This window comes from Plasmodium sp. gorilla clade G2 (genome assembly GCF_900097015.1).
Source record: "Plasmodium sp. gorilla clade G2 genome assembly, chromosome: 11".
In the NCBI taxonomy this organism is placed as follows: domain Eukaryota; phylum Apicomplexa; class Aconoidasida; order Haemosporida; family Plasmodiidae; genus Plasmodium; species Plasmodium adleri (nom. inval.).
The window spans coordinates 1,702,921-1,719,164 of record NC_041703.1 but is presented as its reverse complement, the minus strand read 5'-3'; the positions used below and the strand labels follow the sequence as shown (position 1 = coordinate 1,719,164).

Below are 16,244 nucleotides of genomic sequence, written 5' to 3'. Positions count from 1 at the left end.
ATTCCTCTTCGTATTTTAAGAGAATATTTAAATATTTATATGACATATATATTTTTATTACTTTTAAATATATACATTTGTTTTATTTTATTTTATATAATTTTTTTTTTTGACCCTTATATGAAGATTATTCCAATAATATAATATATATATATATATATTTTAATTGTTAATTAAGGTTATAATTTGGAATTTTTCCTTTATATATAGTCTTAATGAGAAATGATACTTATAGCATATTTTTTTTTTTTTTTCATTTTCCAAAAAAAAAGGTTAAAATATTTATTTATAATTTGATAGGTAAATATAAACAAATACTATATTCGCTTATATCATTTTTTATATAATATATATTTACATATATTATATATGACCATTCGTAATACTTATGAATAAATACTAGTAATTTTTTTTTTTTTTTTTAATTATTATTTAAAATAAAAATATAGGTGTATCATTTTTATGTTCCTTATTTCTTATGAAAATATATATATATATATATATATATATATATATATAATTATTTATACATATAAATATAAAATATATAAACAGAAGAATTATATTTAAAGAGTATATCTTATTAAATATTGTTATGCTTTAATTTCTTATTTTAATTTTCTTAAAATTATTTAAATATTAGACATGAAGATATTATTTTGTATATTTTTATATTTCCATTTTAATGTTTTTGTTCCCTTCCAATAAAAAATGCACACAATGCAAATATTGAAGTGTACAACAAATAGCTGTAATGTAAATATATTATATTGTAAAAATAAAATAAAAAAAAAGAAAAAAAAAATTGATCATTTTTCAACTTTTTTTTTTTTTTTTCCAAGTACCTTATAAGAATAAAAACAAAAAATATTCAACATATTCATTTTCTATAGTAACGTTATGTAGAAAAGGAATAAAATAATAATATAAAAATAAGGGAATACAAAAAAGGATCAAATTTTGGTTTTTCTTCACATATATATAAAGTGAAATATTATTCAATAGTAATAATACACATATATATATATATATATATATATATATATTTTCCTTTATATTTTATTATTTATTTTTTTTTTTTTTTTGAGCTAAAAATGATCTTGTCCTATAAATAAAAAATAATTCATATATTGCATCTCGGTTATCTAAAAAAAAAAAAAAAAAAAAAAAAAAATTATAAAATAAATATCAACTTGATCTATATATAGAATATACATGAACAATTGTGAAATGTACTAAGAATAAAGGTCAAATTTTTTATTTCTTCTTATTTCCTTTTTTCTTTTTTTTTTTTTTTTTATTATTCTCACGGAACTGTATATACACATATAATATATATATATATATATATATATATATATATATATTATTTATTAAAAAAAATAAATATGTGTAAAAATACGTGTATCTATAACTAAAAATAAAAATTTAAATTATAAAAAAATCAAAATTAAAAAAATAAAAATGAAAACAAAAAAATACAAAATACAAAATAAAAAACAAAAAAACAAAAAATTAAAATAAAAAATAATATATTAAAAAGTAAAAAAATATAAAAATAAAAAAATAAAATATATATATAATATAAAATGAAAAAAAAAAAAAAAAAAGAAACAACATGGAATAGTTTATAAAAATTATAGTTATAGATAAAAATATATAATTCTTTATTCATTTATATTTTCTAATTTTTTCTTCTAATACTTTTTATATGCAAAAATAAAAACATCCTTTATCCTAATATCATACAGACAATAATTTTTTAAGTATAAATTTTTTTTTATTTTTCTTTGCCTCTTTATATACATACAATATCTTTTATATTGTAACGTTTTTACAAAGTTCTTACAATAAATAAGAACAAGTTAGCTGTACGATTATACATATATATATATATATATATATATATATGTTACTTGTTATAGAAGTAAAATTACATGTCTAAATGTTTACACATTTACATAATATTTAAAAATTACTATGTATATATATATATATATATATATATATATATATATATATATTTATATATTTATATATTTATATATAAATCTTCAAGGGATATATTTACTTAACCTTCTCATCTATAAGATAAAAAAACAATAAAACGTTTACCACCAAAAATATATACGTGAATGTATACATATATCTATATATGTGTAAATGTATACACATACATATACATATACATGTGAATGTATAGATATATCTATAAATACATACATGTATCTATATAAGTATAAATGTATAAATATACTTACATAAGTCTATGTGTTCACATATATTTATATAAGTGTTAATGTATACATATATATACAATACGTACATGCGAATGTATAGATACGTACAGAAAAAAATTACCTCCGTCATACTTATTTTTTTTTTTTTTTTTTAGTACATTTTTTACATATATGTATATATATATATATATTTATTTATTCATTTTTCTATCTTTAATTTTTGTATGTCCTCCATATAATTTAACACAACCCTTTTTTCCTATAAAATATATTGTTCTTTATCTTTTTTTATAAAGAAAAAGAAAAAAAAAAAAAAAAGATGAGTCATACAAAAGAAGATAAAAATGATATTATATTAAATAAAAATGAAGGCGAAGATGATATAAAGAATAATTATATTTTACTGTACAAATCTTTTGATGACTTTAAAATTAATTATTCTTATAAAACCAAAAACACGTTTGATGAAAATGATAAGATTAAGGAAGAAGATGATCATGAAATAAAAAGAAAATTAATAAATTTAATAAACACTAATTTTTATATAGATAGATTTTTACATTTCAAAAAAGTCAGTATAAATGATTTGTATAAAACCTTTTTATATTCCAATTTTTTAACTAAAGCATTAATTTTGTATCCTTCTTTAATGCCTTATATTGAATGTATTATAGAGAAAATAAAAAAAATAAAAAACGAAAATGTTACATTTTTTCCAGCTATTGAACAGTTCAATTTTTCTTTAGAACATGTAGTAAATGGTTATAAAACAGGGAAACAAATGTTTAATTATGACCCGAACTTTTATACTAATTATTATCACAGTTTGATGAAAAATGATAATATCCCTTGTATAAATCAAACAAACATTTTTGATAATAACATAAAAAATAAGTACATGTTGGATAATAAAATTGGAAGTACATCATTACATAATAATGAGAACAATAATGATAATAATAATAATGATAATAATAATAATAATAATAATGATAATAATAATAATAATAATAATAATAATAATAATAATAATAATGATAATAATAATGATAAGTTTATGAATACATATTATGCATCTTCCAGGGGAAGTCAAATATATAATTTATTTCAAGACATAAATAACAATCATCATAATAACAATATTAATAAATACGTTAATTATAATATGCACAATAAAAATAATTTAGAAGAAGCAAGAAGGTTTCCAAATAATGAATATAGAAATATAACTATCCCAAATAATTTGAATAACAATAATATACATATGAACAATATATATCCTGAACTAAATAATACATATCATTTAAATAATACACATGCACCCAATCTACAAAATAATTATAATCATAACAATAATTTTGATCATTCTATGAAAAATATTCAAAATGAAACCATTAACAATAACAACAATAATAATAATAACAACAATAATAATAACAATAATAATAATAACAATAATAATAATAATAAGATCTCTAACATATACTCTCCAGAATTAGATACACATTTACGTGTTTATAAAAATATTAATGAATATGATATTATAGAATTGAAAATATGCACGACATTAAACAATAAATATATATGCCGATATATAGGTAACACACAAAAATTAAAATATATATATATGAATATATATATAATATATTTGTGTTTATATATATATATATATATAATATTTATATTCACTATTTTTTAATATTTATTTATTTTTTTAATTCAAATTTTTTTAGGTATTCATAGTGGTATGACTTTGTATAATATTCACAGATGCATTTGTATATGCTTAGGAGTAAAGAAAGAAGATACAGATAATTATTTACATGTATTTATTCTAAATAATGGAAATATATATGGTAGTGGGAAGAAATGTAGTGTTAGTATTATAAGAAAGATACAAATAAATACCGATCGACATATTACATTCAAGCATATAATCAAAACACCTTTGTATTTATATAAATCAAAAGAAGATAAAAACAAAAACAATACGGATAATAAGAATGATAATAGTAATAGTAATGGTAATAATAATAATAATAGTAGTGGTAATAATAATAATAGTAATAATAATAATTATTATAAAAATGAAAAACAACTGAATAATTCTTCATCTCTTGAGCATTCCAGTATTATTAACAATAATGAAAATATTCTTAATAATATAAATAACAACCATATTAATAATATTACAGATTTAAATAATATGAACGTAGACAAAAGCAACATGAAAGAAAATAATAATATAATACATCATATAAACAACAACAATAATAACAATAATAATAACAATAATAATAACAATAATAATAACAATAATAATAATAATAATAATAATAATAATAATAATAATAACAATAACTATGTTAACAATTCAATGAACAGATTATATACTAATAATGCTAGTTTTTCTGAGGATTCTCAAAAAGGGAACCCTTTAGAATCATGCAATCATTTAAACCATATGAATAATTTTTTGAATGTAAATAATTTTACAAGCTCATATAATTTCTCTAATATAAATAATATGGAAACTAATATATATAACAATATAGCATGTAATAATATCAACAAAAATATAAATAATAACATGAATGATATATCCATTAAACATAACAATATGTTTAATAACATGAATTATATAAATCAATTAGATAATGATTCTTATATGCAAAATAATTTATATAAAAATCATATGAACATAAATCCAAACATTTTATATAATAATTCTATGATGAATAATATTAACAATGTACAAATAAATAATTTATCAACACCAAATAATAAAAATGATGATAATAATATAATCAATCATGATGGTCATAATGATAGTGATAGTAGTCATATAACATTAAACAAAAGCGATAAAAATAAAAACGATTTTTCATTGAATCCAAAATATGACTTTCATCAAAATCATAATATAAACAATAATAACCCAAACAATTTAAATGAAAAAATAAATGAACAAAATGATAATATTAAAGAAATAAAAAATATAGAATTATTAAATAATGGAATATCGTCTATTGAAAACACTAATGATAATTCATATTCCAAGTATATTACTTCTTCTGATATATCACGAAAAAATACAGTCAATTCTTTTCTACATAATAAGCAGGAGGACGTAAATTGTGTGAACAACAATATGATACTTGATAATAATAATAATGATAATATTAATAATAATAATATTAATAATAATAATATTAATAATATTTGTATTCCGAGTGGATACAATACAAAAGAATATAAATATAACACTTGCAATTATCCAAATAATGCTAACCATATATACAATAATATGAACATTTCATATAATAACAACAAAAATACCTACAACAATAATTATGTTCCATATAATAATTTTCATACTCCTTACTATAATAATTATATGGCACATAATAATTTCAATAATCCTTACAATATATATGATAACATGCAAAATACAGAACAAAAACAATTATGTAATATAAATCAAAATGATGAAACACAAAACAATTCATTTAATCATATTAATACAGATACTCATAAAGTTGTAAATTCAAATAATTTTCAGCCTATAAACACATTTCATTATAACAACAACTTAAATCATAACATATTAACACCATCAAATAATTTAAATAGAAAAAATGAAAGTGATCATATTCCTTCTAGTTATTCTCAAATTAATAATCATCAAATATATAAAAAAGCGGAAGAATATTCTTTCAATCCTATAAACCAAAACAACAACAACAACAACGTTAATGACAGTATGATGATGTTAATGGATGCATCAAATAATATGCCCATAAATAATAATACTTATAATTGCAATAATAAAGAAATAATATATAAACATACTATCAATAATGATATCAATCAAAAGGATAATACCAAGGATGATGGAAATTTAAATAATTCATCTGATAATACACAAAATAAGGAAACATTTTGCAATCAAGTTATTTTAAATAGTTCTATTATAAATAATGCAGGTTCCTACTCATTTCAAAATATGAATGATTTATATGAAGAAAAAAAAAATATGGAATATAATGATGATAACATTTACAAAATAAATGACAGTACAGAAAATATAGGAAACCAACACAACAACAATAAAACAAATATATATAACCAGAAAAATAAAAGTTCTGAACACCATACAGATCATAATGTTGAACAAATATATGAACAAAATAATAATGATGAAACAATAAAAAACAATACTGTAGAAATATTTAAAAGTAATGAAAACGAGCTTTACAACTCAAATAATTTCATATCAAAAACAAAACATGAAACAAACAACATCTTAAACAATATCAACATAAATATAAAAGAAGAAATGAATGGACACAAAATAAATGAACTACAAGGGAAAAAATCAAACAAAATAGATATTGAAGAAAAGAACTGTTTAATAACAAAATATGGTAATGAAAACCATAATATATATAGTAAAAATAATTCAAATATATTTTTAAATAATAAAAATAATGACATAGTTATATGTAATAATCATAATAATTCATCAGATGTTCATGAAAATTTTAATAATATGAATGAAAGTATGATAAATGAAAATAATTTAATAATTCCTCAAAATGAAAATTTAAAGAATACAAATGAAGAATATTTTACTAATGATCTTAAAAAAAAAGCGTCCTTAGAAAAAAATATAGCAGATTCAAATTTTCTGATCAAAGTAAATAATGAAATTAAAAAAGAAGAAGAAAATAAAAATAATATAAATATATTTATCAATAACAATATATATGAATTAAAAGAAAATAATGAAAATAAAAATAAATTAGATCATTTTTATAGTACAAATACTAAAGATGATAAAGAAAATATAACAAATGTATATTCAAACAATCATTTAAGTGTACCTTTAAATAAATATAATGATGAAGACAAACAACTAATAAAACAAATCAATCATGATTCAAGTATGAATTCTATATATGATTATAATTGTATAAATAATTATTATAGTTCTATAAATTCTCAACAATTAATAAGGAATAATACGGAAAATTTACATTCATTTAAGAAAGAGACATATTCATCGTGTGAAAAAAAATATATAAAAAGTGAGATAAATAACAAGAACAATTCAGTATGCTTCCAAAATAAATATGATTACATATACACAAATAATTTAAATATGGAACATATACAAATTAATAATATAGAAGAAGAAAAAATAAAAAAAGAAAAAGATGAAGAAATACAGGGACAAATTATTGAAGTAGAACATAATAAAAAACTTCATAATAATACAACTGAGGAAAATAAAATTGTACTTAATCAAAACACTCAAATAAATCATGATGCAGATATGAATATAAATATTAAAAATAATAATAATAATAATAATAATAATAATAATAATCAATTTGTGATCCCTAACACTTTAAAGGAAAAATATCAAAATAATATCAACACAAATGAGAAAAATAATAAAAATGAAGAAAACAAGAATAATGATATAATAAACAATACTTCCAATATGGTTAATGATAATAAGTTAATACAAAATGATATAAATAATATGAACAATAATGAAAATGAAGGTTTATATATAAATGTACATACACAATATAAATCTGATAATAGGACATCAGCTGAAAAAAATATCATGACATTAAATTATAATAATAATAATAATAATAATATTGATTTATATGATTGTCATAATGATAGTATGAAAATAAATGACATCAATAAGGATACAACAGCAAATTCCACACCATATAGTAACCATAATATTATATCAAATGATTGCTCACCTAATAATATTAATAAAGATATTTTTGTAGATTCAAATAATTGTATATATAATAACAAACATACAAATTATAATGCATATCATGAAGATAATTTACAAATTTTATGTAATCAAAATTCATCATCTCTTTTGAGAAATACCAATGAATTATTATCTAATCAATATGACAATGAAAAAAATATAGAAACATATGAGAATGATGTTGTAAAAAATGTAGAAGCACATCATAATGATGATGAAAAAAATGTAGAAACATACAATAATGATAATTATAATAATAATTATTATTTTAATGGAAATAATAATATTCAAGATGAATCCTTTTATTCAAATAACTCTCATCAGAAATACAATCAAAATAACATAGAATATATAACAAATGATGATAAGAATTATTCTCATATACAACAATATACAAATGGTTTGTGTTATACAAATAATAATCAATATATAAATAACCCAGATATAACTAATAATAGTACATATATATATAATAACTCATATATTAATAATAATACATGTTCATTTAATAAAGAATATTCTAATAATAATATGTGTCATAATAAAAATGATAACATTCATATGCTTAATGATACAGCAACAAAGATTAACTATCATCCTATTAACATGTACAATATTAGTAATAATAATAATAATATTAACAACAACCAAATATATGACAACAATATTAATAACATGTACAATAATTATTATAATTATAATAATAATAATATGTACAACAATTATTATAATTATAATAATAATAATATGTACAATAATTATTATAGCTATAGTAATAAAAATTTTTATATGAATGAACAAAATACAGATGGTGCGGCAAATTTTATCTACACAGATGATCTCAAAGAAGTAGGAAAAGAAAATAATACTCATACATTAAATAACAGTTCTATAAACCAAACAGAATATCATTCAAAAATTAATAATAATGATGATAATAATAACAATGATGATAACAATAACAATGATGATAATAACAACAATAATAATAACAACAATAATAATAATAATAATAACAATGATGATAATAATAATAATATGATGATGATGATGAATCACCATTATCATCCTTTAGTATATGAAAATCAATATAATAAAAATATACATATGATAAACCAACAAATACAAAATGAGACAAATACTAGTTTTAAACATATAACATGTAATAACAATTTTATTGAAAATAATAAGATAAACATAATAAATGATCAAAATGTTATTCATATGCCTATTTCATATACTATGAATAAAGAACAATATATCAACATATCTAACCATAATAATATGTGTAATTATAATAACATCAATTCAATTAATGCGTATGAAAATAATAATGAATATATATTGCAAAAGAATATGTTATATAAAAGTGAAGAAAAAGAAAATATTTATAATTCGTCATCTATATATAAACAAAATCATGAACAAAAATATATTAATTATATAAATAATGGTAACTATATAATGAATAATTGCATGAACGATTATCACAATAATTATAATGTACAAAATTTCAGATCTTTTAAAAATAATGACTTCCAACAAAATTTATCTTATTCAAACGCTTCTGAAGCTATGCTAAATGTAAGTGAATTTAATCAAGGAATAAATAAAACAGAATTTCAAGGAGAATACCTTTCTAATTTGGTAAATGCAAATAAAGATAGTGTTAATAATATAAAAGCTATGCTGGATAAAAAAAATGATAATAATGAGGAAGAAAATTATGAGGCAGAAAATAATGAAGAAGAAAATGAAGAGGAAGAAAATGAAGAGGAAGAAAATGATGATGAAGAAAATAATGAGGTACAAAATAATGAGGTACAAAATAATGAGGTACAAAATAGTGAGGTACAAAATAGTGAGGTACAAAATAATGAGGTACAAAATAATGAGGTACAAAATAATGAGGTACAAAATAATGAGGTACAAAATAATGAGGTACAAAATAATGAGGTACAAAATAAAGAAATACGAAACAATAATGGATATAATAATAATAACATTTTTTATAATAAAAAGAATTCACAAAAAATATGCCATGATGACATTACCTTAAATGAATGTCTCAATTCTATTGATATAAACGAAGGAGAAAAAAAAAAATTTGAAGAAAATAAATCAAGTTTTTCTATGTTATATTTATTTGGAAAAGTAAAATTTTATATTAGTATTATTGACATTATACATAATAAAACTAATTCTCATGATTTATTATGGGTTCCTAGATGCTGTAATGGAAGTTATGGTACATTCTTAAAACATAATTATTCAAATATGAATGAAATAAATAAATATACACATGATGAAGAAATCGATATAGATTCTATTAATTTGAAATTAATGGAAACCAGATTCAGCAAAAATGTAGCTAGCTCCAGAACAACAAAAAGAAAAAGAATGATAGATATAGATAAAACAGTTTTACATTATTATAAAGAACATATAAGTGAATTCTTTAATGATAAAAATAAAATTATAAAATTAACAAAAAAACTTTGTAAATATAAAAAAAAAAGAAAATTTAATGATACACAAAAAAAGGGAACATACAAAGATGAAAAAGATTATGATAATTGTGATGTACATCAGAATGGAAATGAACACCACCATGAAAATGATATACAAGACGATAACAATAATAATGATGATAATAATGACAACAACAATAATAATAAGAAGAAGACCAAGGGTAAGAATATCGCTAAAGGAAAAAAACAAACTGCTAATCGAATGAATAATACTAAAAATGTTCAAAATGCAAAAAACACAAAAAATAATAAAAATATAAATAATACAAATAATATGAGTAATATAGAAAGTATAAATAGCATAAAAAGTGTGGATACTGAAAATAGAATGAACAACATAGTTAATATGAATGGTATAAATAAAACGGAAAGTATAAGTAAAATGGACAATACACATAATATGAATAATATAAACAATATAAACGGCATAAATAATATGAACAATATGAATAATATGAACAGTATGAATAGTTTAAACAATAAAAATAATATGAACCCTATAAATCATTACAATAATGAAAAACAAAATATACTTAACAACAATCTTCAATTTAATCAAGTGAATTATAATAATAACCTTGTAAATGGTCTTCAAAAAAACAATTTTTTAAACAATAATAATTATAATAATATTACAGATATAAATGGAAATAATATGATTAGTCATAATGATCATATCAACAATAAATTATATAGTAATATAAATAATAATTATTATTATAATAGGGCTAACAATATAATACCTAATAATACTAATAATAATAATAATGGTAACATATATGAATCTAAATGCCAAAACATGATTCATAACAACAACATAGGACATGATCTAAAACAACAAATAATTAATTATAATGAAAATACAAATTCTAATAATAATATGAGTATACCTCAATTACTTGAGGGGAATAAACATTTTATAAATATTTCTAATACATTTATCAATCCGAATTATTCTAATGATATTCATCAAACAAATGAATTATCAGTTAATCAAAATAATGTAGACGCGGAAATTTTGTCTAATAATATTAATAAAAATACATATAAAGAAAAATAAAAAAAAAAAAAAAAAAAAAAAAAAAAAAAAAAAAAAAAAAAAAATATATGTATGTATATATATATATATATATGTATATATTATGCTCATATATATTTTTTTATTTAAACAAAAAATATCCCTCTTTAATTATGCAACGAAGCATAAGCATATCCTTTATATTATATATTTTGTTGATTTAAAATATGAAGTATGATCATACATATTCCATAAAACAATTTTTTACATATATATTTTTTTTCATATATCTTCAATATATACATATATATTTATTTATATGTATTATTTTTTCATTTATTAACATTTTAATTTCATTTTATTTTTTTCCATATTCTCTACTATAAATACGTAATCATTATTATTATGTCTTTGTGTACATAATAAACAAAATAATTTAACTTTCAGTTCATAAACTTTAATAAAGCACATCCACAAATAAATAAATAAAATATAAAATATATATATATATATATATATATATATATATATATAATATATGTAATATAATTTATTTATTTAAAATAATTTCTTTTTTTCTTCATAATGAGGAATATTCGTTCATGAGACATATCTACGGCGATATGTGTACATATACGAATGACAAAAATAAAAAATAAAATAAAAGGAATACATATGTATGCAATAATATATACATATGTTTATATTTATATTTTTTTTTTAATTATTCATTTACTTGTGTTTTCTTTTTTTTTTTTTGTATATTATATCATTATTATATTTATATGAACTGTCTACATTATGAATGAACATATAAAAGTTTTTCTTAGAATTAAACCCAACGTTGAAAATATTATAAAATTGATAAATGAAGACTGTACAGTATATAAAGTACAAAATAATCAGTTACATTTATATGAGAAAAAAAAAAGCTATAATGATATGAATGAATTGAAAACCAAGACATTCAACTTCAATCATATATTTGATATACATGTAAAACAAAATGAGATATTTGATGTCCTTGGAAAAAATCTTATAAACAATTTTATGAGTAAGAAGAAAAAAAAAGACATATAAAAATGAACAAGTATAAAGAAAAAGGTTAATCAATATAATTATATATACATATATATAAATATATATATATATATTTTTTTTTTTTATCGTACGTATATATGTATATTTTTCATTTTTGAAGATGGATATAATAGTTCAATATTAGCATATGGTAATACAAATAGTGGTAAAACATATACTTTATATGGTGATAGAAATATAGGAGAAGAAAATCAGAATTACGGATTAATATACTATTCCTTGAAATATCTTTTTGATTTAAAAAATATAAATAAAGTGTGTAACACAAAATATCATACAACTGTTATGATAATTAGAAAAATAATATACATTTATATATTTTGTATCTCTTCAGGACACTGAAATATCCATATCGGTTGTTGAAATATATCTAGAAAAAATAAGAGACCTAGGTTAAACATAAAAATATATATATATATATATATAATTACCCTTTTAAAATATATTATTTACTCATGTTTTTTTTTTTTTTTTTTTTTTTATTTATCATAATAGGGAAATTATTTCAATTATATCACATATCAACAACTACTAATGATACTATAACTTATTATTCTCAATTTCATGATAATATAATAAGAGAGGATGAAAAAGGAAATGTTAATATGGAAATCATTATATAATCACAAAATAAAATACACACATATATATCTATATATATATTATATTATTCTTTTTATTGTTCATTTTTATATATATTAGACCTTTGTAGAGAATATAACACTCTTACCAATAAAAAATATTGAAGATGTATAAAAAAAATAAAATAAAAAAAAAATATATATATACATATAATACACACAATACTTCTGTTACATTTGTTAATATGTATCTTTCGCAGGTCAAAGAAATAATCGACTTATGCTTCAAATATAGAAAAACTTATTCTACAAAAAAAAATCGTGTGTCCTCTAGATCTCATTGTTTGTTGACAGTTTATCAGCATAAAAATATTAAGTAAATAACCAAACACATATCACACATATATATATGTACTATATATGTATATTTCTTTTTTTTTTTTTTTTTTTTTTTTTTCCTTGCCCCCGTAGAGAAAAAGAATTAATTTCACAGATCAATTTTATCGATTTAGCTGGATCTGAAAAATTTAACGATATTGAGTTAAAAATAGAAAAAAAAAAAAAAAAGGAAAAACACATGATTATGAATAAAAATTTATATTTAACAAATAAATTGAATTTTTATCTTTAATATAAAATAAGGAGAACATAAAATATATACCTTTTCATATATATCATTCTGAAAATATTTTTATTATTTTATTATTATATTACATTCACTTTTTTTTTTTTTTTTTTAGAATGATAAATAAAAAAGAGTTGATTAATATAAATAATACATTATCAATTCTTAATAGGGTCATTATGGCATTAAGTACTAAAAATAAAATTACGAAAAATATGGAAAATAAAATATGTGGAAATGAAAAAGTAAAAATGAATATGAATAATATTCCAAATATACATATACCTTACAGAGACTCTAAATTGACAAGGTTACTCAAGGTAATACAAATGCAAGGAATCACACAAATAAATTTAAACAAATAAATATATATATATATATATATATATATATATATATAGATACATATCTATATACAATATATTTATATATATATCATTTTTTTTCCCCTGCAGAATAGCTTGAATGGAAACTCGTTCAACTACATTTTGATATGCCTCAATTTGAATACATACAAAATAGATGACTTTATTAATAGCTTGATATTTGCAAAAAGATGTAAAATGATAAAACAGAAAATAAAAAAAAATAAAAATAAGAAATATTCTTCTAATTCAGAAACTGAAAAGAGTAATAACACATCTGAAGAAAGTTCCTACGAAAGTTATGATTCTACTTGTGATTTATATCATAATATTAATAACAAAAATAAAAATAATCACGATAATAATCCTTTTCATAATAATTTATATTATTATAAAGGGAAAAAAATAAAAATGAAAAATATCAATAATCATACTGATATTATGATTAATAAACTGTTGAATTATTTTACATTACTTATCAGAAAAAAATATAATGATTTGATAAAACAAAAAAATTCTATTTTCAACAATTTAATTAAAATTATAAAGATTGAAGAACAAAATAAAGATCAATTAAAAAAACATAAAAATTATCTTTTGAATATATTAAAAAGGAAAAAAAAACAACTAAAATATAATAAGGAATATTTAAATAATATACTACATTCAAAAAAGCATACCTTACAGAATGATCAAAATAAAGATACAAACAAAATTGTAACTGATCTATCAATTTCACCTTTTGAAGAAAATGAAAATTTAAAAGAAAAGAGTCATTCAAATTTTTTAAAATTTTCATATGATAATACGGAACAACTTAATAACAAAATGAATACACAAACAAATAATGTAACCACTGATGTAGTTAATGAAAAAAAATCTAATGATAATATATATAATGATAATAATAAAGAAGATAATCATCATCACAATATAAACAATGATAATTTTATTTATAATAATTCTCAAATGAACAAATCACAAAATATTCATCCTACATTTAATAGTAATACAACAAAAATAGTTGATAATAAACATATCAAAAATAAAGAACCTAATAAAAATGATATTTTATATGAACAAGAAAATATTTCTAATTCATCTATATATATAAATTCATCAAAAAAAGAAGATCATATAAAAAGGATTTATTCAGATATTCATACATTATATCAATTAGAATTAAAAGAATTAAATAAAAAAAAAATATATATTGAAGAAATAAATTCTATGAATAGTAACTTATTTAATTTAATGAACAAATTTGCAAATATGCTCAGAAATATTTATCTTAATAAATATAGTGTGGTCATAAAAAATGGAAACAAAAAATTAAATCTATCTAATTATTATTATACAAATATAAATCAAACATATAAAATAAATGATTTTTATAAAAAGGGAGAAAATATATTAAATACTAATCATAATTTCAAAAATATAAATGAAGATATATTCTATATATATCAAAAAATAAATCAGTAAAATATATATATATATATTGTACATTAAAATGTAATATTATAATAATACACATCTATATAGTTTAATACATATATAATAAATATATCCCACTTAATAATATATATATATTTTTATTTTTTGCCTTATATATATCACACAAACCAAGCAAAACAAGCATTTTATATAGTATAATTTGAATAATTTTTTTTTCGATTAATACTTTAAGGATTAAAAAAATATATAAGAAGAGGAAAAAATTAAATATGTGTCATTAAAGTAATATACTTTTTTATAATTCTTTATAGGAATATTACAGGAAAAAAAAAAAAAAAAAAAACCCATAAAACTTATATCATTTTATGGATTTACCCATATATATATATATTATATTATTTTATAATATAAGGTACAAAATAAGTTTCAAAATGTAATTTACAAAGTCGTGTATAAAAACATAACAATTTTTCAAAGTACAAAAAGATATATACATATATATATATATATATATAT

General features: G+C 18.3%; 2 protein-coding genes across 2 annotated transcripts; both read left to right on the top strand.

The window, feature by feature from the left end:
- Positions 1–2,559: 2,559 nt before the first annotated feature.
- PADL01_1144900 (conserved Plasmodium protein, unknown function) lies at positions 2,560–11,640 on the top strand (the record flags this gene model as incomplete). The annotated part of the gene is made up of 2 exons (XM_028682932.1): positions 2,560–3,838; positions 3,974–11,640. The coding sequence occupies 2 exons, from the start codon at positions 2,560–2,562 to the stop codon at positions 11,638–11,640; spliced, it is 8,946 nt and encodes a 2,981-aa protein (XP_028539160.1).
- Positions 11,641–12,399: 759 nt separating this feature from the next.
- PADL01_1144800 (kinesin-like protein, putative) lies at positions 12,400–15,755 on the top strand (the record flags this gene model as incomplete). The annotated part of the gene is made up of 9 exons (XM_028682931.1): positions 12,400–12,652; positions 12,800–12,954; positions 13,034–13,091; positions 13,195–13,298; positions 13,402–13,449; positions 13,541–13,656; positions 13,752–13,820; positions 14,021–14,225; positions 14,361–15,755. 9 exons carry the CDS (start codon positions 12,400–12,402, stop codon positions 15,753–15,755), a joined length of 2,403 nt encoding a protein of 800 aa, XP_028539159.1.
- Positions 15,756–16,244: the final 489 nt, after the last annotated feature.